Consider the following 27,934-nt stretch of genomic DNA (forward strand, 5'->3'; position numbering starts at 1 on the left):
GCACACCCGGAACTCCGGCCTTCAATCCTCTTTTTTGATAGTCTGAGGTCTGAGTTGGGGACCTCAGACTACTTACTTAGCAGGGGTGGTGGAGGGCCGCCTTAGGCAAAGGAGGCGGGAACTCCTGAGCCCTCCTCAGACACTTTTACCCCCTTGGCTAGTTAGGGACCTGGAGGGAGGGTCCAGGTCTCTAAGGGAGCCCCTGAAGGGGAAGATAGAGCCCTTCTTCTCTGAGGGCACATGGCTGTGGGCGGGGCTGCGACTCCAACAACTGGGCAGGAGGCAGCCCCGGAACTCTCATTTCAAGCTCCCCCCTCCACTGGGGCCTTGGAGTCCAGGAGCCCTTTTATCGTGGGCGCCCGAATCGGGTGAGGACCGAGAGAAGGAGGGTGAGGCAGCGGGGCCGGGAGGGGTCCCGAAACCCAAGCAGTGGCCAAAAATAATAACACGGAGAAGGATCCCTGCGCAAAAAAAAAAAGGAAGACAAACTATGCGTCGCTCGGGGCAGCCGGCGTTACCTGGAGTCGGCGGGCGGCGGCCGCCCCAGCGATTACTCATTGCGTGGCGCACCCCACCCGCGGGCCGCTGAGCGGATTTTTCCGTGGGGGGGGCTGTTAGCGAGTCGGAGGAGGGCCTGCTTACCGCTCTCCTCCTGGGGGATCCCTCCTGCCCGCACACGGAACCCGCGCAGGCCCCTGTCTCCTTTCCCACGGGGCCCATTTCTCCCCTCTTGCCCACGCGAGAACTCCCTCCTGAGGCCCCCGGGCGCCCCCATAGAATCCCGGCTCGGACCCGCCCGAGGGGGACAGCTGAGCCTGGGCGAGGTCCGGGGACTCCAAGCCTTGCAGCTTTTGCTCCGTCTTCCCTCCAGCAAAGCCTGGGGCCGAGGCTGCGCGCGCGGAGCACCAGAAGAGGCGGGATGAAATGGGAGGGGGAGCGCTGGGCCAAAACCTGTGGGATCCGCGCGCCGAGGGCGTGGGGCGGGACGGAGGGCGACTCTTAGGCCCCCGGGGAGGAAAGGGGCTGGAGATGCGAGCAGGCGGGGCTCAGGGACCGCTCAGTGGGGGGGCGGGGCCAGAGCTGGGGTGGGGGCCGAGACGAGGATGGGGGGGAGGAGCGGACCAGAGCTAGGGGCTGCAGGCGACGCTGAAAGGGCACACGGCTGAGGGCTGGGTGCGAGGAAGTGGGCGGGGGTATGGAAACACGATTGGGGGCCGCCAGGTCCCAGACTGGGGGTAGGGAGCCTGGAGCTGGCAGGGTTGGAAAGGGAGGTCCCAGGTCTGTAAGGGTAGAGTTGGGGGGTTTGGGGCCGCGGGAAAAACGGCGCGTGCGGTGCGCGGCGGGGCGGAGGCCGGACGGGTGGGGCTCGCGGTGCCCTCCGGCGGGCGGGCGGGCGGCGGGGAGGCCGGTGCGGGGCCCGCCGCCCCCCCGGGGCCGGGCCGGGGGCGGGGCCGGGCGGGGCCAGCGGCGCATTAGCGCCTTGTCAATTCGGCTGCTCAGACTTGCTCTGGCCTCCGCGCCCGCGCCCAGCGACGTGCGGGCTGCTTGGCCCGCGCCCTCCTGCGCCCGGCCTGCGCCCCGCGCCCCTCGCCGCCGCCCGCCGCGCGCCCCCGGCAGCGCCGGCCCCATGCCCGCCAGCCGCCCGGGCCCCGCCGCCCAATCCGCGCGGCGGCCGCCGCCGCCGCCGCTGCCCCTACTGCTGCTCTGCGTCCTCGGGGCGCCGCGAGCGGGATCAGGAGCCGGTGAGTACACGGCGCCGTGCTCCCTCCTTCCCGCCCGGGCCGAAAGCGTGCGCCCCGGGGGCAACCGCGGGGGGAGGGGGCGCGGGCGCCACCTGGACGGCCCGGGAACAAAGGAAGGCGCCCCCGGAGCGGCCCTCGGGGCGCCCTCACCTGTGGGGCGCACGGCGCCGAAGGTCCCTGGCCCGAGGGTCCGGCTTCCGCTACCGAGGCCTTCTTACCTGGGCTGCCCTGTGGAGGACGCCCGACTCGGCCCCAGGGGGTCAGGGGGCCGCGGCCTGGGACCTTTGCACGGCGGGAGCGGGGGGCGCACGCGACAGGGTCTGCTGACTTGGAGTCGCAGAGACTGCGGGTCACCGCACCCGGGCGGGGGCGCACGCAGTAGGCGCGCTGGGTGCCGGCCCTGAGCAGGGCCCCCCCGGGTGGAGGGATGAGCCCCGTGAGGAAGGCGGGGCGGGAGGGGGCCGCTCTGGCCGCCTGGCGCGCGGCCCGGGGTCCCCGGGGACGCGCCTCTCCGCGGGCCGGCGCCGCCGCCCTCCCCTGGCGGGACCCCGCGCGCGGGGTTCTACGGAGTCCCCGCCACCGGCAGCGTTTAGAACAGTTCCCGGCCACGCTGCGCCGGGCTAGGAGACTCCAGCGAGAGAAATCTTTGTGAGAGAGTGGGTGAGAGTGAGAGGGAGCGGGAGCCAGCGAGTCCGGGCACCGTGGGCCCAGCCTGGGTGTGTGTGGGGGGCAGTCACCGGGAGCCCCCAAGCCCCGCAGGCCGACAGCCCCCCACCCTGTTGGGAGCTCCTGGCCTCCGGCACAATCCGGTCCCCCACCCGATGCACACCCTCGCCAGGACACCGTCTCCACATCCCGACCCGCTCTGGGACACACCCAGAGACACACAAAGACTCACTGGCTTGTGGCCCGTCACCCTCGCCCTCGGATGCGTGCACACTGCATCCCAGATGCACATTCTCACACCATCGGGGCACGCACACACACATTCCATCCCTGACACACACACATTCATGGTCACACACTCTTTCCAAGGGGGAGGCGACACGGGGCACACACACAGGCACAGCCTGCCCTGGATGTTCACAGTCACCCCAGGGGCCCATCCAGGCTCACAAGTCGACCAGGAGAGACGTGCCGCTCCCCTGGTGGACCTACACCGCACAGAGCTGTTTGCAGGCTCCCTGAGGTGCTCCTCCAGAAGGCTCAGGGTCCCGTGCCCTTAGGGCACTTGCCAAAAGCCTAGCATGCCCAAGGCTCCTGGACAGGTGAGGGGCGGCCCCAAGGCCCTTCTCGGATTCGTGACAGCTCTGCCAGGCCGTGGGCAGCACTCATGAATGCCACCTTTAATGGCAGGCTTTGTTTTCCAGCCAGCAGAGCAACAAGCGAAGGTGGTGGTGGGATTGTTGTGCGTGTGTCTTTTCCTTTAAGGGGGAAGAAATTAAATAAAAGATTTTCACACCTCGGCAATATGTTTCTACTTACGGTGTGTCTTAGCACCTGACCAGCAGGCGAGCAGGTCGTAAAGTGTCTGCAGGTACCAGCAGGACAGGAGATGGGGACCCCAGGATGGAGGCCACCCTCCTGCCTTGCTCGCAGAGAATCTCACACTTTTCGCTTTTAAAACACATGGTGTTCCTTTTTAATAACGGCAGTGGCTCCAGATTGGGAAGGGGGAGAGGAAGAAACTTTTAAAGGCCCCAGCTCTGCGGGAAAGGGTGGGGAGGCAGGGAGCATGGGACGGGGTGGGTGGGGGGGCTGTCCAAAAGCCTAGCCCAGGGATCTGCTTGGGGAGCCTTCTAGGAAGCCCCCAAACCAGGCCAAGCCCCCCCGCCCCACAACCTCAGTGGACTGTCCCCAGCTGCTTTGCTGGGGCTGGAATGTATGCATCCCAGTTCTGCTGAATGCCTTGGCGCTTTGTTCGTGGAGGACTGGAGAGAGTGCACCAGCCAGCCAGCACCCCAGAGCTGGGAGGGCCCCTGATCCCAACAGCCCCTCTGCACTTCAGTGTGTTGGGCCCTCTGGACATCATGAGCTCATCGCATTCATCTCCCCAGCAGGTAGAATGGATTTTCCTCCCATTTTACGGAGGAGGAAACTGAGAACAGGAGAAAGCAAGCCAATTGCCCAGGTGCTCCAGCTGAAATGGGCACCCACATCCTCAGGAGGAGAAGGCCTCCCATGACCTTTCCTGCTGGAGCTTGGGTTGGGGGACTGGCCTGTCCAAGCCCGCCTGGCCTTGCCCTCTCGCCCCGTCCCCCGCCCAGCCCCAGGAGGGCAGCTGCAGCTGCTGGCAGGCAGGCCACACCAGCCCAGGCCAGGCGGGTGGGGCAGAGGGGCATTGCCCCAGCCTCCAGCCAGGACCCCCCAGAGCGCCCCCTTCCTGGCCTGGCTGTGGTGGTGGGTGGGGGACGGGAGGGGCGGGAGGGGCGGGAGGGGCGGGAGGGGCGGGACCCACCCCTGAGGGTTGAGGATGGGCCTGGGGTCTGGGCAGGCCTGGCCGTGCCTCCCACCCTGCTGGGGGGGCCCAGGCAGGAAGCGGTGGGTGGGCCGGGGCAGAGATGCTGGCACGCCCGAGTTCATGCCTAAGGAATTCCGAATTAGCGGGCGGCTGGCTGCTTGGGACCTCCGGGGCGGCCCCCTGGCCCCCCGCCCCCGGCCGCCCCCGCCTCCTCGGCTCTGGCCCGCTCAGCCGGCTCCTTCGCACGGACGCTGAGACCTCCAGCGAGCCCTGGGCCAAGCCCCAAATGCAACTGCGATCCCAGGCTCTAGCAAGACATGGCCCTCCAAGCCAAGTTTGCCCGGGAAAGTCATCAGGGCTGGCCTCAGAACTGCGTCCACCCCATCTCACCCATATGGGGCAGTGGGGGCCAGCACAGGGCAGCCGCAGGAATGTAGGAGGCCTGCAGGGGACTGGGATTGCCCTGTCCTTGGCTGCCAGGGAAACTGGCCTGCCGCCCGCCCCTCTGCCCCCATGAAGTCCCCTGTTCCAGCTGCCCAGCGATCCTTTTAAAACACAAATCCCCCCCCCCTGCTCAACTCTGGAAGAACTCCTCTCTGAAGGTCTGGCCCCTGCTGACCTCATTTCCTACCACCTGTACCCTGGGATCTTTGCACTTGCTGCTCCACTGTCTGAACGCCCTCTTCTATATATTGTCATGGCTACTTCTTTCATGTCATACACTTCCCTGGCGGCTCAGACAGCAAAGAATCTGCCTGCAACGCAGGAGACCCGGGTTTGATCCCTGGGTCAGGAAGACCCCCTGGAGAAGGGGAATGGCAGCCCACTCCAGTATTCTTGCCTGGAGAATCCCATGGACAGAGGAGCCTGGCGGGCTGCAGTCCATGGGGTCACAAAGAGTCAGACATGACTGAGCGACTAACACTTACATTTTATCCACATCTCAGGTCAAATGCCACCTTCCCAGACAGGCCTCTTGGGTCAATTAGCTGCCACCATTGATTCGTGCTCTATTTTTCTCCCTTGTTCTCTTAGATACTTGTGCTTTTTCCTGCTGCTCCCTTGGACTCAAGTCCCACAAGAGCGTGAATTTTGAGCATCTTGCTGACCATTGTGCCCTCAGGTCCTGATGCCTTGTAGGTGCTCCTTGAATGAGCGAGTGAACAAATGAATCATTACAACCACTCTTGGTGGAGAGAGAGCTTCTCATAGGCTCAGAGACGTAAAGGAACTGGGTCAACTTCCAGAGTGAGCTGAGGGCATACGAAACCAGGTCAGCCTGGCTTAAAAGTTCCACGGAGTTGTCCTTAAAACAAAATTTTCACTCTTCTCAAACAACCCCATGTGGTGAATACCATGATGCCCATTTCCCAGATGGGGAGACTGAGGCTTAGAATGACATCTCGGACTTGAACTGGGCAGCCTTCTCCCTGTTCTGTGCCTTGATTTCCTCCTGGATAAAGACACTTTCTTCTTAGATTCTAATCTTCAGAAGGAGAAGGCATGGGCTCCCCCAGTGACAGTCGGGAGGAAAGGCATCAACCATGGCCTCCCCGAGGTTCCTGTGCTTAGAACCCAGTTCACACACAACCCAGTTTAGGAAGTCACTCACTTCCCATCTGATCTTTCCAATGGCCCTGAGGACTGTGAGCTTTCTTGTTCTCATTTTGCAGATTAGGAAAACTGAGCTGAGGGGGAGGATGATGACGATGGCCAGACCTTTTGGATGAGGGTTGGAGCACAGAGCCTGCCACAGCCACCTTCAGTTCCGGTGGCAGTGCAGAGCAGAACTTTATAGACTGATGAATACAGGTTTAGGGTGCCTGTCTTCTATTTGGTGACCATAGGCAAGGGCATTGATCTCTCAGAGCCTTGTTTTCTTAATCCATAAAATCAGCAGGATTCTAGTAGGGCACCTCTTTTTAGAAGTGCTTTCCTCCCCCTAGAGACATCTACTATGTGTGAGCTTCTGAGGGATATCAAAGAAGGAACACACAATCTGTTATTTCTAACTGTCAAAAAATAAAATGAAATTTAAAAAAAAAGCAGAGTGCAGTGGTTGTCAGAAGTGTGTGCAAAGTAAGAGTTCCTTGGATCTGAATGAGGTTTGTCACTGATCAGAAAAAGCCCTGAGCAAGACAGTGAGGAATTGGCTTGGAAGGACTGAATTATGGAATCAGACAGTCCTGGGGCTGAATGTCAGCTTTGCCACCAACCTTAGGTTGGTCACTTGACCTGACTGAGCCTCAGTTTCCTTCTGTGTAAAATGGGCCACAATCATAAACAGCTCCTTTGCAGGACTGCCATGAGCCTTGGAGGTCCTAGGATGGTGGAAGGTCCAGGGCAGCTCCATCCCAGCCCTGACAGGTGTTCCTCTCTGACCCCAGACACGGCTGTGATCAGTCCCCAGGACCCCACGCTCCTCATCGGCTCCTCCCTGCAGGCCACGTGCTCAGTGCATGGGGACACCCCAGGGGCCACCGCCGAGGGCCTCTATTGGACCCTCAACGGGCGCCGCCTACCCCCTGAGCTCTCCCGAATGCTCAACGCCTCTACCATGGCCCTCGCCCTGGCCAACCTCAATGGATCCAGGCAGCAGTCAGGGGACAACCTTGTGTGCCACGCCCGCGACGGCAGCATCCTGGCCGGCTCCTGCCTCTATGTTGGCCGTAAGTGGACACCCAGGGGCAGATCTTGGGGGCAGCATCTCCCTCTGGAGAGGGGTGTGAATCATGGGCCCTCTGGTCTTGACCTGAACAGTGGGTATACTGGCACAAGTTGAGGGGCATGGGCCCCCTGGGTGGGCATGAGATCCTGGAGGCGCCCATATACCATTCTCAAGAGAGCTGTGCAGGTGGTACTGCCCATACCCGCTCTGTCCATCCTCCTGCTCCAAGGGGCCCCCCGGCTAGCAGCCAAAAGTCCCCCTCCCACTCGTCCGCGGCCAGCCCAGACCTCAGCCCCCATACCCGCTTCCCCAGTGCCCCCAGAGAAACCCTTCAACATCAGCTGCTGGTCCAGGAACATGAAGGATCTGACGTGCCGCTGGACGCCGGGGACCCATGGGGAAACCTTCCTCCACACCAACTACTCCCTCAAGTACAAGCTGAGGTTGGTGGTGGCCCTCGGGTGACATGTCCCAGCCTGGCTCTGTGGCCGGGGTCGCCCTCTCTGAGCTCCGGGGTCCTGTCTGCACTTCTGGGCTGGGCTGGGGAGGTCTGGGGACCCCTCACATGTCCTCCTCCCCGCCTGTCCCTGCAGGTGGTACGGGCAGGACAACACGTGTGAGGAGTACCACACGGTGGGACCTCATTCCTGCCACATCCCCAAGGACCTGGCTCTCTTCACGCCCTATGAGATCTGGGTGGAGGCCACCAACCGGCTGGGCTCAGCCCGCTCTGACGTGCTGACGCTGGACATTCTGGATGTGGGTGAGCCCCGCCCCCCACCAAGGCCAGCGTGGCCCACCTGCGATCCTCACCTCCAGGCTTCCCCCGCCCCACATCGGCCCAGCTACGGCTGCAGCTCAGCTGAGGTCTCAGGGACCAGGCTGGTTGGGGATGGGAGGAGCGAGGCATCCACCCACTGGTCCCCAGCCCCCTGCAGCAACCAGGATACCCCTACTCTGCGGAGAACACCTGGCCTGGCTGCCTCCCCCATCAGCAGCCCAGGTGTGCGGGGAGAGGGCCCCAGGGAGCTGGGAGGGGGCGCCCAGGTCGGGAGGCGCCCCAGGAAGCCTCAGCCTGGAGCTGAGAGGGGGTGCAGGCAGGAGGCAGGAAGTGGATGATCCGCGAGCAGAATTGGGCCTAATCTAATTAGGGTGTTTCTCAGCCCCGAGCAGGCCTGTGCCTTAACCCTTTCGGCCCCTCACCGAGGCCTCAGGGGAAGAGGCCAGCCCTCTTTGCGGCCCAAAGGACTCCCTGAAGGATCCTTGGCAGGCTTGCAGCAAATCCCTCCTCTTGCTTCCCACTTTGTTTCCTCAAATCCTGAAGCTGCTGTGGGCATGTCCCAGTTGTCCCTTTGCACCTAGCATAGCAGTCACATTGAGGACCTTTGTGAAGTCAAAGGAGCAGGAGGTAGGCAGTGGAGGGGGTGTGTCAAGGGGAGCTTCCCAGGGGTCTGGCAGCCTAAGGGGCCCCTGCACTCCTGGGCATAATAATAATAATATCATCATCCAGGCAGTGTCTGCTTTTTACATAGTTCCCTGAAGATAGGATTATGTTTCTCCTGTCACAGATAATTGTGGTGATAACAGCTAACATTAATTGAGTGCTTCTAGGTGCTGAGTGTTACACGAATATTATCTAATATAATCCACCCGTCCCAAATCGGGGGAGGGAGAACGGAAGCAGGTGCCATCTAAGCCACGCGCTCTGGTACTTGGACCCAGAAGGTGCCAGCCAGGTCCAAAGAGATCCTGGTGACGAAGGCCCGCCCTGCCCCCTAGTGACAACCGACCCCCCGCCGGATGTGCACGTGAGCCGAGTAGGGGGCCTGGAGGACCAGCTGAGTGTGCGCTGGGTTTCACCACCTGCCCTCAAGGATTTCCTCTTCCAAGCCAAGTACCAGATCCGCTACCGGGTGGAGGACAGCGTGGACTGGAAGGTGCCTGCCCTGCCCCCCCAGGCCGGCTCCTCCCTCCTCCCGTCCCCTGCCGCGCTGCCCCTGCCTCTGACCCTGCGCTGGCTGCCCAGGTGGTGGACGATGTGAGCAACCAGACCTCCTGCCGCCTGGCAGGCCTGAAGCCCGGCACCGTCTACTTCGTGCAAGTGCGCTGCAACCCCTTTGGCATCTACGGCTCCAAGAAGGCTGGGATCTGGAGCGAATGGAGCCACCCCACTGCTGCCTCCACCCCTCGAAGTGGTGAGCACCCCAGCGGGGCTGGCTGGGCCTGGGACCAGCTCCAAAACAGCCAGAGCCTCTGTTTCCTTATTTCCTTTCGGGAGAATCGAGGTCTCAAACTCTTGGCCCTGTGGGGGTGGGGGGACAATTGTGGCCCTTGAATCTATTTTCTTAGCCTGTCATTTGAGGGGGGGGAGTTTGAACCACTTGCAGACTTTTAAAAACAGTAAGTTTTAACCCAAATACCCTAGATTCCCTAGAAAAAAATTGTCTAGAAAATGTAAGAGGACACAGAGTTACTCCACAGCCCCCTTCAGCAGAGGCTGCCCTTGCTCTTTGGTTGCGCTCTTCCCACTTGGCCCATTGCACCCACATGGACCCCTCCCCTAGCCCCTAAGGGCAAGTGAACTTGAGACCCTTGCTTCTCTAAGACCATGGGCTGCCAACTCTCCCTACAACAGGCTTTGGTTTCCCCTTCAGATCGAGGTAGGGGGATGAGATGATCAGACGCCTGGGTCTGATTCCCTTTGCCATCTTCTCTCCTCTGTGAAATGGTACGAAATTTTACTTGGTACATCTGGCCTCAGCTTTCCCATCTGGAAAGTGGGGATGACAGTCATGCCTGCCTCAGGCTATTGTGAGGGCTAGATGAGATAACCCATGGAAAGTGCCCTCATGGTGGGTGCCACCCAAGTGTTTGCAAGTAATAGTTACTGAGGCTCCTATTGCCTGCTCCCCGCCCCTGTTTCACCCAAGGGAGGCCCCCTTTTCTCAGACGAGGATCCCAAGCCCCCAAGAGATGCAGCCAGCCCTCTAAAGTCACACAAGGATCTGAACGCATTTCCCTTGAAGTCCAGGCTCACGCTCTTGGAATGGTGGGGAAACCAAGGCCCAGAGAGGGTCCCAGAGTCAGGGAGTGGCAGAGCAAGGCTCCAGCAAGTTCCGCAGCCCCCATCCGGGGCCCCTCCAGGTTCAGGGGTGGGCGGGAACTAGCACAGCCAGGAGGGGCTTGAGCCTTGGCCCCTGCTTGTGCCCAGCACCTGCGATTCTTGCACGGGAGCCAGCAGGCGGCTGCGTCCGCTGGGGAGGCTGGGGGAGGCCAGGGGAGGCCGCCAGGGGCAGTGGGGGCCGCGGCTGTGCCAGGGCCTGTCAGCGGGTCCCCGGTATTATTTATGACGTGAGGCCGATGTCCTTATCCGCCGGCCCGCTCAGGCTGCTCAGGGCTGGCTGCGGCTGGCGGCTGGATGGACAGGCCGGCCTCCCACCTGGCCCTCCTGGCCCAGTCCCCATCCATCCGGCTGTACTCTCAGGCCTGTCCTGGGGACTGTCCCTCCCCTCAGAGTCACTTCGAATTGTCTGCCTCCTTTCATCTGTCACTCACTCTCTTTCCCTGTGTCTGTCTTTCTGCCTTTTTGGTTTCTGCGTCCCTGCGTCCCCAGCGTCTCTGTCCCTTCCTGTCCTGGCTCCCTCTCCATCTCTCCAGCCTCTGCACCGCCTTGGCTGTCCCCCGTGGCTGTCGCTCTCCCTGTATCTGTCGCCCTTTGCCTCCATCTCTTAACGTCTGCCTTGCTCTCTCCAGCTTTCTCATCAGCGTCTCTCTCTCCCTTCCCCTGCCCCCTGCTCCGGTGCGGCTTATCCCTCTGGCCCTGGCCCTTCTCCCCACTCCCCCGCTTTCACTCACACCTGGCTCAGGCCGCAAGAATCGGGTGCCTGGAGATGTGGAGGAGGAGCCCCTTCCTCCCCCTGCCCCCTGTCTCCCCGGGGGCGCAGCTGGGCTGCAGTGCTTGGCCGGGTCGTGGGGCGGACCGGGTCGCGTTCAAACAGGGACTCGCGAGGGGGGGTCCCCGAGGTGAACGCGGTCCTGCCGCGAGAGGGAACCCCTCTCCTGCCCGCGCGCGCCCTCTGCTGGCCGCGCCCTGACGCTGCCGCTCCGCCCCCATTAGAGCGCCCGGGCCCGGGCGGCGGGGCTTGCGAGCCGCGGGGCGGCGAGCCGAGCTCGGGGCCGGTGCGGCGCGAGCTCAAGCAGTTTCTGGGCTGGCTCAAGAAGCACGCGTACTGCTCGAACCTCAGCTTCCGCCTCTATGACCAGTGGCGAGCCTGGATGCAGAAGTCACATAAGACCCGCAACCAGGTAGGAAAATGGGACCCCTGGGAGACGGGTGGGGCCGGGTGTGGGTAAAGGGGATGGATGGTAGGCCCACAGCCCTCAGACACTGTGCTTCCTTCCAAGCACAGGACGAGGGGATCCTGTCCTCGGGCAGACGGGGCACGGCGAGAGGTAAGGGGAAGCCCAGGTGGGTGGGCAGGCCGGGAGTCAAGAGCCCTCCTGGTGGCCACAGGCCGTGGGCCCTCCATCCTCAGCCTTAGAGTTGCTGAGGTACAAGTCTTTCCTCCAGCATTTATTTATCAGCATTTACCTAACACCTACTGTTTGCCTGCCCCTGTGACCTTTAGCCAAGTAAGAACACCTGGACCCCTTCAAAATGTCCAGAGGGGAATATTGTCCTCAGGAATTATTGCACATAGCCACCTGCGGAGCATGTATGAGCGCCTACTGCATACTGGCCCTGTGCCACGTGTGTTACCTGCAGAACAACCCATGGGACGGATAGATATTACTTCTCAGAGAGGAAAACCAGGGCCCAGAGAGGGGCAGCAGCCTACTGAGGGCAGCTAGCTGGAAGCGGTGGGCCCAAGACCTGGACTGGGGCCTCATTTGCTCTGTGGTCCTGGCCCCTCCCAGGCTTCTTGCTAAGCCTGGCTTCCCCTCTGCCTGCAGGTCCTGCCAGATAAGCTCTAGAGGCTGGGGCTGCCCTCCCTGCTGCATGGAGATCCAGGGGCCACCCCAGACTGGGGGCCATCTCTGAACCCTCCCCTCAAGGTGTGCTAGTCCCGTCAGCAGCAGCAGGGGCGAGTACTCTGTGCTCTGAGGGCCACAACAGCTCTGGCGTCCATGTGAGGTGCACCCCAGTGGGGGGTGTGTGTGTGTGAAGGGGGGGCTTTGCTTCCCAGAATGCTGCCAGAGCTGAGTGTGAAGAAGGGTTATTACTCCCCCTACCCAGGACCCCCTCCAAGGTATCTTTTTAAATAAACAAAACTATTTAGGTGCCCTGATTGTGCAGGTGAGTTCGGGGCTAGAGTGGCCTAGGGTGAGGGGCTGTGGGGCTTAGGGGAGGCACGTGGAATCCTGATAACCCTTTGGGATGGGAATCTTCACCTCCCAGAATTTCCAACTCTCTCCATGATCTGAAATAACCGGTTCTAAACTCCTTGGAGAGTGGGCTTCAAAACACCAGAGTTTCTACAGTCATGTGGGGGTGGCGGGAGAGGGGGGGTTGGGGGGAGGGAATCTTGCACCTAGCATCCCTGACTTTGTGGGATCCCACCCCAGCACCCCAGGACACAAGAGATAGTGGAGCAGCTGCAGACAGAAGGTTCTTTAGGCTCTTTATTATGAGAGGTGAAGTGAACTCGAGCAGGGTCAGTGGTCTGATGGGGTGTGACCCCAGCCAGCTGGCGGGCAGGGCAGGGCGCCGTATGCCCCATTCTCCATCTCTCTTGTCCCTGCGGAGCCACCATCACTCGGCAGATTCCGCATCAAACCTGAGGTCCTGGAGAACCTCACTGATTGCTTCCATGGTTTTAATTACCCTACAAGAGTGGATGGGAACTATAAATAAAACCCAGATGGGGTGAATTAGCCGCCACAGTGCAGCTCCAAGGGGGCTGTCGCAAGCCCCAGGCCCTCCTGCCTCCCGCCAAACCTCCAAGCAGCACTAGCAGTGGGAGGGTCATTTAGGTGCCTGGGAGAAGGGGTGGTCCTGTGGGCAGAGTGGCAGGAGGAAAGGTCATCTAGGGTGAGTGTGTGCCATCAGGAAGGCGTGCAGGGCGACTGTGGCAGATGTCTAGTGGCTGTGCACATGTGTGTGTCTGGGAGCCCAAAGGCGGGAATGTGCAGGTGTGTGCCTGGTAGGGCCTGGGCAGCCATGTCCAAGCTCCGAGTCGAGCCATGTGAGTGGGATCGACAGGTGTGCGGTATGCAGCTGTGTCCTGAAAATACACAGCGAGTCTGGTGTGAAACAGCAGGGCGTATGAACTGGGGGAAGGTGGGTAGTACATCTAGGATCGCGAGGTGAAGGTTCTGGTGTGCACACCCAAAGGGTTCCTGCAGGTCCAGAGGGTTGGCGGTCTGACCTTGCCAGCCCTGGGGCATGCCTGTTGGGGCTGGGTGCCCAAGGATGCCTATGCAAATCTAGCATGGTCAGCCCACTGGGAGGCAGCACTCACTTCATCTTCAGCTGGTGCATCTGCAGGCTGTCCTCCTGCCCAGTCAGCTCCGGTGTCCCCATCAGCTGCAGCAGGGCCACCTGGGTGGGGAACGGGCCGCGAGGAGGACGTCACGGTTGGCAGAGGCCGTGCCCTGACCTCCCGCATAGGAGGGGGGGAAACTGAAGCACCCAGAAAGGCAGAACAAGGGGGAGGAGGGCAAGCAGGCAGGAGTCTCAAGGGCAGCGGTACTTTTAACGCTGAAGGAATCTAGGATTAGAGTTAGAGGGGCTCCTGGGGGCCTAGTGGGCGGGCCCTAGAGTCAGGGCGCAGTGTGGGTGTGGCCTCATGTAGGCGGGGAAGGGGAATAGGGGTAAAATCCCAGCCAGGGATTGGGGACAGGAGTGGTGCAGGTGGGGGTATAAAGTAGGCGGAATCTCTTAGTCTCAGAGACCAGCCAGGGCGTTATAATCCCAATTTGGAAGTAGGCCAAAAACCTCGACTTGGGTTGGGTCTCTAAAAGAGGGTGACCCAGGAATCCCAGTGTGGTATGGGCGTGGCTTCACATGGCCTTGTATCTCGATCAGGATTGGCTGTGAAGGCAGAGTAGGCCGGGTCACAGGCCCACAACTTAGGCTGGGATCTAGGGTTACTAGAAAGGGGACTTGACCTGGAGTTTCATGGCACCCAATCCGAGGGTTGAGTAACAGATCTGGGGCACTGGGACAAGCCAGAGGGGGCAGGAACGCTGTAGAGGTGGGGTCTGGGATGGAGCGGGCGTGTCCTGGATAAAAGTGGGGGCAGAAAGGAGAGGCTAAGCCTGAGACTCTCAAGTGAAATCTTAATGGACGACTTAGCTGGGGCATGTAGAGGGGGTGCTGGGGAGCCAGGGGCGGGGTTTGCAGGGACAGAATGCGGCCCCTCCCCCAAGGGGTGCACCGTGGGCCCAGCCCCGGGAGACACAAGCCGTCGAGTGGGCGCGGGGGAAACGGCCGTGGGGCGGGGCCTCACCGTGGTCAGGCGCGTCTCCTCCAGCTGCTGCAGGCTGCGCACGTGGCTCGCGAGCAGCGGCTGCGCTCGGGGTCCGGCTAGCTCGGCCTCCAGCGCCAGCACCTCTCTCGAGGCGGCGGCGAAGACCTGGGTCACCTCGTGTACCGTGCTCCGGTAGCGCGGGAAGTCGTAGAGCGGGCCGCTGCTCAGGTACTGGCGGTGGCCTCTGCGGCAGGTAGGGGTCCTGAGGCTACGGCCCCGGCTCTCAGGCCCTGCACCCGTATCGACCGCCTGAAAGCCGCCCAAGAAGTGTCCCTCGACCCCAGAGTGTGGAAGGTAACCGAAGACGAGCGCACCACAGCGCATAAGGAAGGGAGCGATCTGGCCTCCCCGCAAACCCGGCTCCACCTCCGACACTGTGGCGCGCGGGGACCCAATTCCTCCCTCAAGGGTCGCCCAACCCGAGTGGGCTGAGGGCCGAACATTAGGACCCCTCCCCTCCCATACGCCCACACTCACTCCTCCAGCCGGCGGAAGGCCTGCGCGCGCTCAGCTTGCAGCTGGTGGATGCGCTGCACCAGCGCCCGGATCGGGGCATCTTTCTACGGAGCGGGGAGCATGGCTAGGGCATGAAGCTAGCGTCCCCGGGCCTGCACCGCCCGCCCCACTCATATTCCCGCTCGGGCTCGAGCTCACCCAGGGCCACACCAGCTCCTCGCGCTCTGAGACTCCAGGGGCGGCTGTATCACCCGGCACCGCAAGGACAGCGGACTCTGATGCGGCCTCCGCTGTGATCATGACTGCGCAGCTCTGGCCCGGCCCGGGACCAGGTTGCTCCGATGCGTCTGGCGCCCCCTGCAGGCCGGGAGGCCTCGGAACGTAGCCTCTGGTGACCAGCCAGCTAAGCTGGACGAAACCCCCGGGAACAATGGGAAGCGAATACTGGAGGGCTTCTCAGGTCTGACACCCTCTACCCACCCCACCCCGTGTTTATTCCTATCCAGCGCTTGCCTTCTTAAAGTTTTTGATCTTGAATATAAGGTTCTATATACAATAAGGCTTTGTTTCTATACAAGTGTCAACACCCGACTTCACTTCCTCACATCCCATTCCCACACAAATAGAAATCTGGGGAGTGATATTCATCAGAGGCCACAAGGCTATGACAGGAGTGGGATCTGAATGCAGGTTCTGACACTGGAAAGCTCAAGTCGCCGGAACCCAGCCTACAGCAGATTCACTATGTGAACTGGTTGGAAAAAGTGGAAGTGACTCAGTTCTGACTCTTTGTGACCCCATGGGGCTATACTGTCCATGGAATTCTCCAGGCCAGAATGGGAGTGAGTACACTTTCCACTCTCCATGGGATCTTCCCAACCCAGGTCTCCAGCATTGCAGGAGGATTCTTTACCAGCTGAGCGACAAGGGAAGCCCAAGAATACTGGAGTGGGTAGCCTACTCCTTTTCCAGGGGATCTTCCCGACCTAAATCAAACCAGGGTCTCCTGCATTGCAGGTGGATTCTTTACCAACTGAGCTATCAGGGAAGCTCTGATTGAAGTGAGCTGAAAAAAAGCCCGAGATGGGAGTCCAGGGCAGGGCACGGAGATGGGGGTGGTGTTTCATATTAAGAAAAGGCCCGAGAGCTGGATACACACTGCCTAATTTGAACTTCAGAACCTCCCTCCTCTAGGAGTGGGCAGACCAGGAAAATGGTGGCCTGGCCTTAGGGAGGAAGGGGCAGCTAACAAGAAATGAAACTCAACTACCTGAGACATGAAGTGACAGCCTTTAACTGGCACTCCAGGTCCCAGCTATTCTCAGGCATCACTGTCTAGGCCTGAGTTGTCACCTACATCAAGCCCCAGTCATCCCAGACAAATGAAAACATGGACTTGCCAGGACACTGCAACCCTCACCGGACAGACATCAGTCCTGGGTGGAGCCCAGGAGGCCCAGTGGTCAGGCAAGATGGAGAGGTGGTGTTACTACACTACCGGGGATGCTCCATCCTATCTACCCATCCACCCACACCCAAATACCTCCAGGGCCCAGACACGAGGCGCTGTTAAATGTGCCTGACCAGGCCCCACCGGTCACTTGGTGAAGGTCTTTATGTTCGTATTCCAGATGATAAAACCCAAATGGGTGGGCTCACTAGGGCCAGGTCTGAGACTTGCCTGTGCTGTGGTTATGACCGCTTCTGATGCGAAGGGCAGAGACCATGGTCCAATTTACAGGTAAGACGACTGGAGCTCAGGGCCCGGGACCCCCAAGGGCTATGAAGAGCCGAGTGACACGAAGTCCCATAGAAGTCCACATCTCAGTCACCCCCCACTGGACAGACCAGCCACAGGGACACCAATTACTGCTCCAGTCAACGAAAGGGAAACTTTATTGAGGCCCCAGGACCATGGGGCTTGGGCAGGAGGCCGCCCTGCGGGCAAAGGAGAAGCAGGTGGAGGAGCTTTATTTGACCTTCTTCTTGGGGCGCAGGTTGTTGGTGTGGCCGCACTTCTTCTTGCGGCAGTTGACAGCACGGGGGTGCAGGCGGGCGTAACACCTGTGCAAGGACACCAGGGATGCTGAGGGCACATCCGGACCACCCCCAGGGCAGCCCCCGCCCCCACACGGGAGCACATACTTGCGGCAGATCATCTTGTCGCAGTTGTATTTCTGAGCCAGCTGGCGGAGGGAAGGTTCAATGATGCCGCCTCGCAGACGAAGCACCAGGTGCAGGGTGGACTCTACAGGAAATGAAGGGCAGAGGCACTGATGGAGCCTAGCCTCACCACCTCAGTCCCACGGGTGGAGGGCAGCCTCCAGGGGCCTCCAGACCACAGCATCAAGTATGATGGGGCTACATCAGAATCCCTTGGTTATGTGCAGATGGGACATGCCACCCCACAGAACCTCCACCTTGTCATGTCACCAGTTCCTCACGAAACTGGAGACTGATATAAATATATACCAATGGTGGTATCCATCTCAGTTTCCCCACAGGCAAGGCAATTTCTAAGAGATGCAAGGATAACCTTTTATTTTGCTAGGGAAAAAGTGGTGGTTTCCTTTACAATACTTATATATTAATACGCACATTGGCCTTAAAAGAAAAGTGACTAAGAACATGAGAAACCATGGCCATTTGGAAAACACTGATGGAGATGCTTTTCAGCGATGAAAACAGCACTTTACAGAGCAATACTCCCTAGCGCCATCTGATCCCCACCTTAAGGACCATCCTCTTGTACAGCTCCCTCCTGGTGACAGACTGTCAGCATTCCATCCTGGGTCCTAGGCCTCGTGCTGAGGCCCTGTCTAGCCACCCCACCCCCGTACCTTTCTGGATATTGTAGTCTGACAAAGTGCGGCCATCCTCCAGCTGTTTGCCCGCGAAGATCAGACGCTGCTGGTCAGGTGGGATGCCTAAAGAGAGAGGCCCTCCATTACTCCATTACAGAGGCTCTTGCAAGCACACTGCTGGCAGCTGCCACTGTGCCCCGCCCACCCCCACCACAAGACTGTGCCAGGATTACCCCAATCTGTCAAAAGGGAAACTGAGGTAGGGAGGGCAAGCTGCCTTCCCAAGATGACACTGGGGAACACTGGCATGGCTGAGATCTATTGAAGCCCAGCACCTGTTGCACACAGGACAGCAGATACTCAGGGCTGAGGGGTTCCTACTGGGTGGAGCATTCACACTCAGCCCAACTCACCCTCCTTGTCTTGGATTTTGGCTTTGACATTTTCAATAGTGTCACTGGGCTCGACCTCAAGGGTGATGGTCTTGCCCGTCAGGGTCTTCACAAAGATCTGCATCTCTGCGCCTGCTGGGGAGAGGGGGATGGGGGGAGTGGTGATCGCTAAAGGTCTGAGCAGCCCCAGCTCACAGGCTGACCAGGTTTAGTCCCTGCCAGCCCCATGCATGCTTCGACCTCAACTGCAGGCCCACCTCAGCGCCTGTTTCCTTCTGCCCCTCTGAGCCTGCACCTTCAACTTTAGGGCACCACCCTGCCAAGCATATTTTCTCCAAGCGTGATCTGGAGGTCCCACCCTTCCTCTCACCAGCCCCGGCTCTTCCAGAAGCCTGGGTGGGAATCTCATCTTAGTAGCATCCCAACACGCACACTTTCCTCCCTACAATCCCTTTTCCTCTTCAATATCAAGCTCAGACACCCAAAACTCCGGCTTCCTTCTGGGTTACACCCGAATGCTCAGACCGCACTTCCTGCGTTTTATCCAGTCCATAAATAACAGCTGCTAACCACGTGCCTGGTACGTGTTTACACAGGTTATCGTTTTCATTTTCCAAGTTATGGAAACAGTTGCTACTACCAGACTTTCTTTACAGACTTAGAAAAAGGCGATAAAAACCCAGCTGAGGGGCTTCATCTTTTCGAGGGGACTGGCAGTTTCCACCACGAGAAAAAATTACAGTTAATACCCCTCCGCATTAAATTGAATCATCCCCGAAGGACACACGCTCTCCCCCCAAGGCCTCCTCAGATAGCTGGGGCCGGCGGAGACGGCAAGCTCCGCTTCCAAATGCCGATTTCCCTCGCGAGGCCCAGTTCGAGACCGGAACCCGGCCCAACGTGCCTTGCTAAGCCCTCCCGCAGAACCTGGCCCGCCTACACGGATTCCAGGCCGCCGCCTCCGTTCCCCGGGCCCCCACAGTCCCCCGCACCCTACAAACCAACCCGGCCCACCGCCAACCCGCAAGGCCTCCACCACCAACCTGCTCGGCCGCCTGGGTGAAGAGAAAGAGGGCGGCGGAACCGGAAACCGCCGATTCGCCGTCGAAAGCGTCTGCGCACCGAGCACGCTGCGTGCTTGCGTCACAATCCGCGCCGCGCGTCGTGCCCCGCCCTCGACCCCGCCCCGGCCCCATGGTGGGTGCCGGCGGACGGAGTCTCGGCGCCTGAGTAGGACCTCCGCCCGCTAGCTTCCGGATGTGAGCCCCACCCATCGGGTCACGTAGTAAGAGTGCCGCAGGTTTCCAGGTGTTTCTGCCCTGTCTCCAAACCTCCTGGAAGACGGCCCGCACATAGCGGGTGCTCCGGAGATATTTAAACAGAGTAGGAGAGACCTTTGTGCTGAAGGAAAGGTATTAAGCCGCAGGTCCAAAGACGCAGGGATCGAGGCGCGAGGCGGCGCGGGGGCTAGACCCCTGGGAGCCACTGGAGGCTCTCTGGCTGCTGTGCATAAATGGGTATCAGGGCGGGTGCGTACAGGAGCACGGAGAGCAGGTGGGGTTGGTGCTTCCACTCAAGGAAATGAGGTGGGACCCAAGGCCTTGTTTCTGGGACGGAAGAAGTTAAAAAGTGCTGGGCGCTAGGAACAAGTGAGGACGAAGTTACCCGTGGATTTGGCAGCGTGCTGTGCTAAATCGCTTCAGTCGTGTCTGACTTCGTCCCTGTAGACTACAGACTCCTCTGTCCATGGGATTTCCCAGGCAAGAATACTGGGGAGTGGATTGCCATGCTCTCCTCCAAGGGATCTTCCTGACCCAGGGATCGAACCGTCTGCACTGTAGGGGGCTTCTTTACAGTGGAGTCATTGCTCAGGGTACCTTACTTCATTGACCACTTCCCGGCGCCCCCTATGGACCAGGCAAATGCAGACACGCTGAGGTCTGGGAAGAGACCTTTAATAACAATGGAAAGTGCTTCAAAGATGAGGGGACTCTGTGACAGTGTCTGATGGGGAATGGGACCCCGTCTAGCTCCCTGAGGAGCCCACTTTGAGGCTGAGATTTAGAGAAATTATTCAAGGAAGTAGGGAAATGTGAGCAGTGGGAAGGCCTCTGTGGGGATAGGAAGTGGGGTCATTATGGTTGTCACCACTCGGGACGCCCACCCAAAGCAGCCACATTTCTTTCTAGGCTGGTGGTGCCTGGCGATCCATAACCAGCCTGTCCCACACGCAGCACCTGTCCCTGATTTGGGATGCTGGGCCCAAGGATGGAAAGAAGTCACTGCTAGATGCACCCTCCCCTTTTTAGTAACAGAGTCTCTTTATTGATAACTTCCCAACAGCATCTGTAAACATCGGGTACAAAAATATTCCACTTTGTTCTCCAAGGTTGCTCGGCTTGCTCCACAAAGGCCCTAGGAGAGGCTTGTTAGGCCCTAGAGGTCTACACCTCTGGTCAGAGAAACAGGGCCCGACCAGGCTTGGGGCTGAGTGGATGGCTAATCTCTGTCTTGAGCCTTCTACAACTGTTTCAGAAACCTCCTTGAGATAATGATTGGAGAAAGGATTCAGTACTTTCATTGGAGGAAGGGGCAAGAAGACCAGAATCAGTAGGCGCAGGGGTGGGCTGGGTGGACTCGGACGTGACGGTGCTTGGCTGTCTTGAGGGGGTTCTGACCAGGGGGCTGGGGCAGGGGGCAGCTGGCTCTGGTCTCTGGGAAGCTTGGAGTGTTGTTCAGAGTAGACCTAAGGCCTGACTCTGGAAAAGCTCCCTGTGCCCAGCCCAGCTCCAGGTGGACTGGTCATCCCCAGTCTGATAGAGGGATCTACAGAAGAGATGTTCTCAGTGACGAAGGAGCAGGAATGAAATACCCCCAGGAATTCTAGGGAGGGAGCCTAGAGGGAGGGAGCCTTGTCCCCTCGGCGAGCCCTAAATGACAGACTAGGGTGGCAAAGCTGAGTATCTCCAGGCAGGGTTCTCCGCTGCCACTTGAGACATCTGGGGAATGACGCTGCTGCCACCCTGAGACCCCCCTCGGAGCTCCTGGGAGCGGGGCTACTCGCCCAGCATCTCCTCGTCATCTGTATGGCTGCGACCGTTGATGGCGGGGGAACTAGGCCGGACGTGGGACAGGTCCTCGAAGCCAGGGCTGAGGGAGGGTGAGACGGTGTCGGGGCTGGTGTCACAGGAGCCTGTGCTCTGTTCTGAGGTGGCGATGGTGGTGGTGGTGCTAGGCGGAATGGGGTCTTCATCTTCGTCCTCCAAGAGAGATGCCTCTGGGATGTCTGGGGGAAGAAGACCCGAGAGTTAGCTGAGTTACCGTCATCATCAGGTGCTGTGATGAGGGATTAATTGGGCCCATGACCCCTGACAGCTACCTCCACCCCACACGACAGGACTTTGTTCATTTTACAGAGGAGGAAACTGAGGCCTTGGCAAGTGAGAGGCTTCTCTTCAAGGTGAAGTGAGGTAAGGACTCAGGTTCTCCGGGGTCTGGCCTACATGGGCCCTGGGCGGTGAGCCTGAGCCTGGCTCTGCCCTCTTGACTGTGTCACCTGGGCCTGGCCCCTCACCTGCCTGTGCCTCAGCTCCCTGCTCTATAAACTGGGGGATGATGGCATTGCCTTTGTGCCTGTGGTTTCAGCAGCCCTGCAGTAGGGAGATGTTGGCCCATTCAGCAGACTGGGTAAAGTGAGGCTCAGCATGGACGATGCTGGGCTTCCGCTGCCAAGTCACTGCCCCTCTGGGCACAGCCCACACCTCACAGGTGGCTACGGGTAACAGCCTGCCTCATAGTGGGTGCATGACACTCACTGGGCTGAGGACTGTCATCCTTGTCAATATCCCATTGTTACAACCGCCGAAGGAGGAGATTCTGATCTCAACACCTGCTCTGCAGGTTGCCAAGAAGACCAGGCCAAACCCCTGCCCACGTCTGTCTGGACCCACAACCCACCAGGGCCTGGGCCTGGTGTCAGCCCTTGGGGTACATTCCAGAAGCCGGCCCTGGGCTGAGGGCACTGACATCAAAGGGTGCAGAGCCCAGAAGTGGGATGCAGGAGTTCTGGGTGACACTTACGGCTGAAGGCCTCCGGGTGCTGTCTGGCCAGCTTCCCTTTCAGTGTCCTGTGGGGGAAGGGAAGGCACACAGGGCTGAGCCCGGTACAGGCCAGGACCCTCCTGCTCACCGCTTGCCACGCCCTGCTCCCAGGCTGGAGGGGGCACTGGGCGCTCAGCCTGCCCTCTGACCCCCATGATGGACGGCAGCTACTGTCCTGGTGTCGCCCAGCTTCCATCGCCCAGCTCCCACGCGTCCTTAGCGCTGGGCCTGGCCCCACCTGTAATGCCGTGTGTCTCACCCTCTTCTACCAGGACCACCTTCCAGGAAGCTCCCCTTCCCCTCACCTCAACAGCCATTCCTCTGGGGACTTGTCCCAGCCTGTCTTTCCATCCTGGGGCGAGGATGTCTGCATAGGGGCCAGGAGGGCCTGCCTGTCCACGCCCCAAACACCGGCACTCGTTACACTGAAGTTCACAGAGACGCACCTGTTTCCCTTTTTTAACTGCTGGTTTTTTCTTTGTACCTGAAGTAATGCAGTTCTCTTTGGGCTTCCCTGGTGACTCAGATGGTAAAGAACCCGCGTGCAATGCAGGAGACCCGGGTTGGGAAGATCCCCTGGAGAAGGGAATCGCTACCTCCTCCAGTATCCTTGCCTGGGAAATCCCATGGACAGGAGCCTAGCGGGCTATAGTCCCTATGGTAGCAAAGAGTCGGACATGACTGAGCAACTGAGATTTCCACTTTTTTCAATGCAATTCTGTTTACAAAGAGTTACAAAAGGGCCTTCAGAATAGTCTCTTACCCTTGACTCTGGTCAGCCAGCACCGTGCCCCAAATCCTCCCCCAAAAGTACCACTGCTGCAGCGTCCCTGCCTCGGCAGACACACTTAGCTCCTTCCTGAGGGACATCAGGGCTTTCCCTGGTGGCTCAGACGGTAAAGACTCTACCTGCAATGCAGGAGACTCAGGTTCTATCCCTGGGTCGGGAAGATTCCCTGGAGAAGGAAATGGCAACCCACTCCAGTATTTTGGCCTGGAGAATTCCATGGACAGAGCAGCCTGGCAGGCCATAGTCCATGGTGTTGCACAGTCAAACACAATTTGCTGACTAACACTTTCACCTTCACTGAGTAATCCAGCTACATGTCAACCTTCGGGGTTCCTGCTCTAGCCCCATCCCTGCGACACCATACACGGGTGGGCAGCCTGGTGAGAGGCCCCAGAAAACATGCCCTCTTATGTAGCATCTATCTGGCCTGTTGCGTGACTTCTGCATAGAGCTTGCTCTAACCTGTTGCCCTCAATCTGTGGCACCTACTTTGCCAGCAGACGTGGCTGCTCCTGAAATAGCAGAAACGGCACAGTTGGCCAGAAGTGCCGCTGTAGCTGGTTCCAGGCCCAGGAGCTCCAGCTGTCAGCAGCAGCGGTGTGAGCTCTTGGGGTGGGGGTGGGGGGGTGGCTGGGGAATTGGACATCATCCTTCCCTGTCCTCGTGGAAACCGGCTCGAGAAGGACCCACAAAACTGGGGAATCTCATTTTCCTCTTGAGAGAAGACCTGGGTGGAGGCCAAGGCGGACAGGAGGCTAGTCTTTCACTGTCTGCTCTGGCCTACCTTTTGGATGATGGGTCTGGTGCTATGTTGCATGTTCCGAAAGAAATAAAACTTAAGTTCAGAAACGCTAAGGTTTTCAGTCCTTCTCCAATACTAAGTGTGCGGTGAAGCCTTGCGAAACAAACGCGCTGAGTCTCCCACCCTGCTACGTGGAGAGGACGGCCCTCGTGGAAGAGAAGAGGAACCCGAGGCACGGAGTGGGAGGCGGAGGCGGAGGCTGGAGGGGGAGCGCCCACCTGATCCTGCGGAAGATGCTGTCCAAGTCCCGCTTCATCTCCACCAGCGTCCTTGTGTGGTGCAGGAAGCGCTCGCTCATCTGCTGCAGGCGGGCACTTGACAGGTTGTTGAAGTTGAGCAGCATCTCGTTGGTCTTCTCAAAGCGGTCCAGCCTGGCAGCAGAAAAAGGGCACTGACTCCTCTGCTCAGCCTCCAGGGCCCTGCCAACTGATCCTGCAAGGCCTTTTCCTGCTCCATGCCTCAGTGTACATCATTCCCGTGTCCTGCGGAGCTCTGCCTGGTGTCTGAGACCGCTAGCAAACTCCTATTCAGCTTTCAAAACCCTCCTCAAGGGTGCCCTTCTCATGTAGCCTTCACCCTCTCCCTCAAGCAGACTCTTTGGCTCTCCTGCTTCCCCTGGTTCTTTCTCTGGTCCAGTCCTGATACCCTGAGGCCAGGAAGGTTCAAGTCTGATTTTGTATCCTCTCAGCCTGGGAGTTCCCCCAGGGCCAGGTCTGAATCTGATCTTAAGACCCAGGAGGGAGATGGGTGCTGCTGGGACCCAGGCAGATCCAGCACCCTTGTCACAGGACGAGAAGGGTAAGGTATCAGGTCCATGCTGTGCCATAAATGGAGTGAAGAACTTTTAGCTTAAAGACACAAAAATAAAGCCCCGGGAGACTGATTCCACCCCAAGATTGTGTCAGAGAGCATGCTGGAATTAGGGGGAAGTGGTGGTGGCTACAGTGCCAAGCCCCAAAGAGGGCAAAGGGCATTCCCAGCCTTTCCAAGTGACCCCGCATGCACTGAAGAGACAGCCTTGGCTCTGAGACAGGCGCCCAACAGGAAGTGAGCCATGGCTCCCTTAAATCCCACAGCCCCTTCCTTATCCTCCCCCCAACCCAAGTCTCCCCACTCCAGGCCTCAGGACAGGAGCTGCTGCGGCCCCCGCCAAACTGTCCACAGCTGCAAAACTGTCCCAGAGCCCCGCTTCCTGTGCCAAGGCCTCGCCTCCAGGCCAGGAAGGAATTTACTTTGGAGCCAGCCAGAAGATTTGCTCATTTCCTTCATTTTATCACCAGTGTGGGACCAGGGTAGAGGCGGGCAGGGCAAGAATGTTGGCCAGCAAGTGGATTCCTTCCCACGCCGGGGCCCCAGGGCCCTTGGCCTCACTTACATGTTCTTCTGGGCCAGGATGATGGCGCTGACATCGTCCGCATTCACCATGCTCAGGATGCGGCTACAGAAGACCCTCGAGGCCGAGTCCGGGGGGTCCATCTCTTCCTCCTCCTCCGCTGCCTGAAACAGGCAGGAAGAAAGAATTTTCCGTCTGCATCAGGAAGTGGGGGAGGTGGGATGGATAAGAGCGTCTGGGAACCCCGCAAACCACAGAAGTGGGTCATGCCACCTGAGCCTCAGCTTTGTCATCCTAGAAATTCAGGAGGGAGGAGTGTTTTGAGAATCACTGGAGCTCATATTTACAACTTGTACCCAAGCACATCAGAATCCCATCACCCCTTCTACCTCCACACCCCAAACTCCCATGCGCCCAAAGTCACAGGCAACTTCCTCTTGCATAGACCTGCCACCCTCCTCCCACATGCCCCTGCCTTTGTACCTGCTGTCCCCACTGGGAGAATATACATGGCTGTCCCCTCAAATCATCACCCCCTCAATGCCTTCTCTCCCAAGAGACTCTTTGACGACTACCCCCACTCTGGTCACTCTCATCACTTCACCTTTTTAAATGGTCTCTTCCTGAAATTATTTTAGTTATCAGGTAACCCATTTGCCAGTCACCCCCACAATGTCAGCTGCAGCAGAACAAAGGCATGTCTTTCTGGCTTGCTGCTTTCTCCAGAGCCAAGCCCAGAACCCAGCTCACAGCAAAGGATTGCCAGAATTTAATTTGGTGAGAGCAAAACAGAAACTTTCAAACTCGGCTCTGAAGCTAGACTTCTATTAGCAACTTAAAGCCAGGAGTGAGCCTCAGCAACCTAGATGGCTCTGCAGCTCCCAACTTCTCTGGCACACAAATTACATCCCAGCAGGTGGGGACTTCCGAGACCCTGCTAGGGCAGGAGGGGCCACGGCTTCAGCACTGACCCTCCTAAGGAGATTCAGGAAAAACCCAGAATCCTGACATAGCTTGGCTCTGGGGTCTGCACATTTAATGGCCAACAGAAAAGCCCACTTGCAACTGGTTAAGATTCACACACAGGATCAGGAAGGGCTTTCAGAGCCCACGTCTACCCTCCTCTTTATTGAACATCTACTCTATGCTAAACAAGACACCAATTTCAAACACCAGCAACTGTTATCATCCTTATTTATGCATGAGGAAAACGATGCTCAGAGACTGAGGCTGGGCCATTGACACACAACCAGTAACCATGGGCCACAACTCAAATGCCCACGGCCCACAGGATCCACAAATGTGTGACTTGCATGTTCAGTATCTACCTCTGACAGGACAGCTGCTTCTTACAGTTCCTGATTCCTGCCAGACTTCTGATTCTTTCCAGAAAAAAAAGAAAAAACCGAAACATGGATTTCTTGTCCCTGTGAAATCACCTCATTTACAAATGTCAGCAACTAGTATTTATCCCATAGAGGCCAAGAGTACATTTCTCTTTGTGCTGAATCTGGCTATTGGTTTGCACCCCCCATGTGCCTTCCAGAGATAAACTGTCACACCCGATGAAATATAACTGGCCCCCCTCCCCTCACCCTCCACCGCCAATCACCATGCTTACTGAGCTCCTACTCCGTGCCAGGTATGGACACCAACACCCTCCATATTTCCAAAGAAGATCATGTACAAAGGGGACACTTGGGCTCTCAAAGGACAGAGTTGTGTGGTGGGACGCCTGCAACTAGAGCCTGGCAGGCACAGCATTTGGACCTGTGGAAAATGGTTCTGCTTTGAAGCAGGGCTCTTTCCTGTCTCTGGCTCCCAGATGTGAGGGCTGAGGGATTCAAGGCACACTCTCCCACCAGATGCCTCGTGGAGGAAGCCTTCCCCAACTGCTGGTCTGGCCTATATACAGGGTGGAAATAACCCAGCATAGGCTCTGGTCCTGCTCCAAATATATTTATGGGAAAAACACACAGAGAGGGAGGCTGTGTGACCTTGGACAAGTCATCTCACCTCCTGTCATCTGCCCACCTCATCTGTCACCCACAAAGTAGGAATAACAAAGAATTTGAATCTCACAATGCTGTTTGTGAGACTGAAACCAACAGTGATAAGAGGCGCTGGGTTCTGGGCAGCGAGCTTCTCTGAGGGCAGCGTGAAGAAATCTAAGGATGGCCTCCCCAGTGCTTCCAAGAATAAGAACAAACACTTGTATAGCACTTCATTTAATCCCCAATTCCCCCTACAAGGCAGAAACTACCACCTCCTAGGGCAACACAGGGGTGGGCTCCATTGCCCAAGGTCACACACCAGGGCGGGGAGGGGCCGCTACTCCACCCAGGTCTTTTAGCAGAATTTAAATGGACTGCCCAAGCTCAGCAAAACCCCAATCCCCTCATGCCCCGCCCTTGTGAAACCGGGAAACTGAGGCCCAAGCAGGCCAACGCCCGGTTTTGGTGACAAGGCGCAGCCTGAATACAAGTGGCCCCAACTCTCGCGCCCCGGATCCGAATCCTGCCCACAGCGCCAGACGGGGAATCTGAGGCCTGTGCGCAGGAGGGGTGCCCAGATGTTGCCAGCGGCGCGCCCCACCCCCCGACAGCCGGGGAACCGCGCCCAACCCGGCCTGGATCCCCAGAGGCCCCTGCGTCCCCAGCCCCACCCAGAACTCGGCCCGGGCGTCGGTGGCAGCAGCACCTGCACATCTGGCGGCCTTGCTCGCGCTTCCGGGATGGCGCCCGCGTCGCAGTAACGTCACCACGCACCCTGCGTGCGAGCGCGCGCGTGGCGGCGACGTGCCCAGGGCCGACTAGCGTGAGTGGAGGCGTGGCAGGAAGGGGTGGGGCTTACATGTAGCTTCTATTTGCGGGCTCGTCGCAACAAATAACCAATCAAACAGTCCCTCTCGCG

General features: G+C 58.9%; 4 protein-coding genes across 15 annotated transcripts; 1 reads left to right on the forward strand and 3 right to left on the reverse strand.

The window, feature by feature from the left end:
• The first annotated feature begins 1,627 nt into the window (after positions 1 to 1,627).
• CRLF1 (cytokine receptor like factor 1) lies at positions 1,628 to 12,154 on the forward strand. Of its 3 annotated transcripts, XM_027969391.2 has the most exons (9): positions 1,628 to 1,742; positions 6,591 to 6,872; positions 7,185 to 7,314; positions 7,465 to 7,634; positions 8,651 to 8,808; positions 8,898 to 9,066; positions 10,989 to 11,176; positions 11,281 to 11,323; positions 11,825 to 12,154. In XM_027969391.2, exons 1-9 carry the CDS (start codon positions 1,628 to 1,630, stop codon positions 11,836 to 11,838), a joined length of 1,269 nt encoding a protein of 422 aa, XP_027825192.1. In that variant the 3' UTR covers positions 11,839 to 12,154. The 3 variants fall into 3 exon arrangements, with proteins under 3 accessions (XP_027825192.1, XP_042105536.1, XP_042105537.1); XM_042249602.2 differs by lacking the exon at positions 1,628 to 1,742 and having other exon boundaries at positions 4,483 to 6,872; positions 11,276 to 11,323; XM_042249603.2 differs by lacking the exon at positions 1,628 to 1,742 and having other exon boundaries at positions 4,485 to 6,872.
• Positions 12,155 to 12,475: 321 nt separating this feature from the next.
• Positions 12,476 to 15,103, reverse strand: REX1BD (required for excision 1-B domain containing). 4 transcript variants are annotated; one of them, XM_042249605.1, is made up of 6 exons: positions 14,998 to 15,103; positions 14,821 to 14,903; positions 14,323 to 14,527; positions 13,982 to 14,095; positions 13,333 to 13,412; positions 12,476 to 12,696 (listed from the first exon to the last, which is right to left on the reverse strand). In XM_042249605.1, exons 1-6 carry the CDS (start codon positions 15,097 to 15,099, stop codon positions 12,624 to 12,626), a joined length of 657 nt encoding a protein of 218 aa, XP_042105539.1. In that variant the 5' UTR covers positions 15,100 to 15,103; the 3' UTR covers positions 12,476 to 12,623. The 4 variants fall into 4 exon arrangements, with proteins under 4 accessions (XP_042105539.1, XP_042105540.1, XP_027825194.2 ...); XM_042249606.1 differs by having other exon boundaries at positions 12,476 to 12,715; XM_027969393.2 differs by lacking the exon at positions 13,982 to 14,095.
• Positions 15,104 to 16,665: 1,562 nt separating this feature from the next.
• Positions 16,666 to 19,068, reverse strand: UBA52 (ubiquitin A-52 residue ribosomal protein fusion product 1). 4 transcript variants are annotated; one of them, XM_012177581.3, is made up of 5 exons: positions 19,039 to 19,068; positions 18,017 to 18,130; positions 17,640 to 17,726; positions 16,945 to 17,047; positions 16,666 to 16,863 (listed from the first exon to the last, which is right to left on the reverse strand). In XM_012177581.3, exons 2-5 carry the CDS (start codon positions 18,117 to 18,119, stop codon positions 16,770 to 16,772), a joined length of 387 nt encoding a protein of 128 aa, XP_012032971.1. In that variant the 5' UTR covers positions 18,120 to 18,130; positions 19,039 to 19,068; the 3' UTR covers positions 16,666 to 16,769.
• Positions 19,069 to 20,292: 1,224 nt separating this feature from the next.
• On the reverse strand, positions 20,293 to 27,757 carry KXD1 (KxDL motif containing 1). 4 transcript variants are annotated; one of them, XM_027969395.2, is made up of 5 exons: positions 27,722 to 27,757; positions 25,064 to 25,185; positions 23,907 to 24,059; positions 22,076 to 22,122; positions 20,293 to 21,281 (listed from the first exon to the last, which is right to left on the reverse strand). In XM_027969395.2, exons 2-5 carry the CDS (start codon positions 25,162 to 25,164, stop codon positions 21,052 to 21,054), a joined length of 531 nt encoding a protein of 176 aa, XP_027825196.1. In that variant the 5' UTR covers positions 25,165 to 25,185; positions 27,722 to 27,757; the 3' UTR covers positions 20,293 to 21,051. The 4 variants fall into 4 exon arrangements, with proteins under 4 accessions (XP_027825196.1, XP_027825197.1, XP_042105541.1 ...); XM_027969396.2 differs by having other exon boundaries at positions 25,064 to 25,315; XM_042249607.1 differs by having other exon boundaries at positions 27,687 to 27,757.
• Positions 27,758 to 27,934: the final 177 nt, after the last annotated feature.

The sequence above is a fragment of the Ovis aries genome, chromosome 5, assembly GCF_016772045.2.
Source record: "Ovis aries strain OAR_USU_Benz2616 breed Rambouillet chromosome 5, ARS-UI_Ramb_v3.0, whole genome shotgun sequence".
In the NCBI taxonomy this organism is placed as follows: domain Eukaryota; kingdom Metazoa; phylum Chordata; class Mammalia; order Artiodactyla; family Bovidae; genus Ovis; species Ovis aries.

Excerpts from the sequence above, each read along its gene's own strand:
- CRLF1 (XM_042249602.2), top strand. The coding sequence starts at position 6,470 with ATGGGCCACAATCATAAACAGCTCCTTTGCAGGACTGCCATGAGCCTT. Across the intron at positions 7,635-8,650 it reads GCTGGACATTCTGGATGTGG|TGACAACCGACCCCCCGCCG; the intron begins GTGAGCCCCGCC and ends CCTGCCCCCTAG. Across the intron at positions 11,177-11,275 it reads CACATAAGACCCGCAACCAG|CACAGGACGAGGGGATCCTG; the intron begins GTAGGAAAATGG and ends CTTCCTTCCAAG.
- REX1BD (XM_042249605.1), bottom strand. The coding sequence starts at position 15,099 with ATGATCACAGCGGAGGCCGCATCAGAGTCCGCTGTCCTTGCGGTGCCG. Across the intron at positions 14,904-14,997 it reads AGGAGCTGGTGTGGCCCTGG|AAAGATGCCCCGATCCGGGC; the intron begins GTGAGCTCGAGC and ends CCCGCTCCGTAG. Across the intron at positions 12,697-13,332 it reads ATGCACCAGCTGAAGATGAA|GGTAATTAAAACCATGGAAG; the intron begins GTGAGTGCTGCC and ends CCACTCTTGTAG.
- UBA52 (XM_060415322.1), bottom strand. The coding sequence starts at position 18,119 with ATGCAGATCTTTGTGAAGACCCTGACGGGCAAGACCATCACCCTTGAG. Across the intron at positions 17,727-18,016 it reads CAAAATCCAAGACAAGGAGG|GCATCCCACCTGACCAGCAG; the intron begins GTGAGTTGGGCT and ends CTCTCTCTTTAG. Across the intron at positions 17,048-17,639 it reads AGACTACAATATCCAGAAAG|AGTCCACCCTGCACCTGGTG; the intron begins GTACGGGGGTGG and ends CATTTCCTGTAG.
- KXD1 (XM_027969395.2), bottom strand. The coding sequence starts at position 25,164 with ATGGACCCCCCGGACTCGGCCTCGAGGGTCTTCTGTAGCCGCATCCTG. Across the intron at positions 22,123-23,906 it reads AGCATCTTCCGCAGGATCAG|GACACTGAAAGGGAAGCTGG; the intron begins GTGGGCGCTCCC and ends CTTCCCCCACAG. Across the intron at positions 21,282-22,075 it reads GCACCCGGAGGCCTTCAGCC|ACATCCCAGAGGCATCTCTC; the intron begins GTAAGTGTCACC and ends TTCTTCCCCCAG.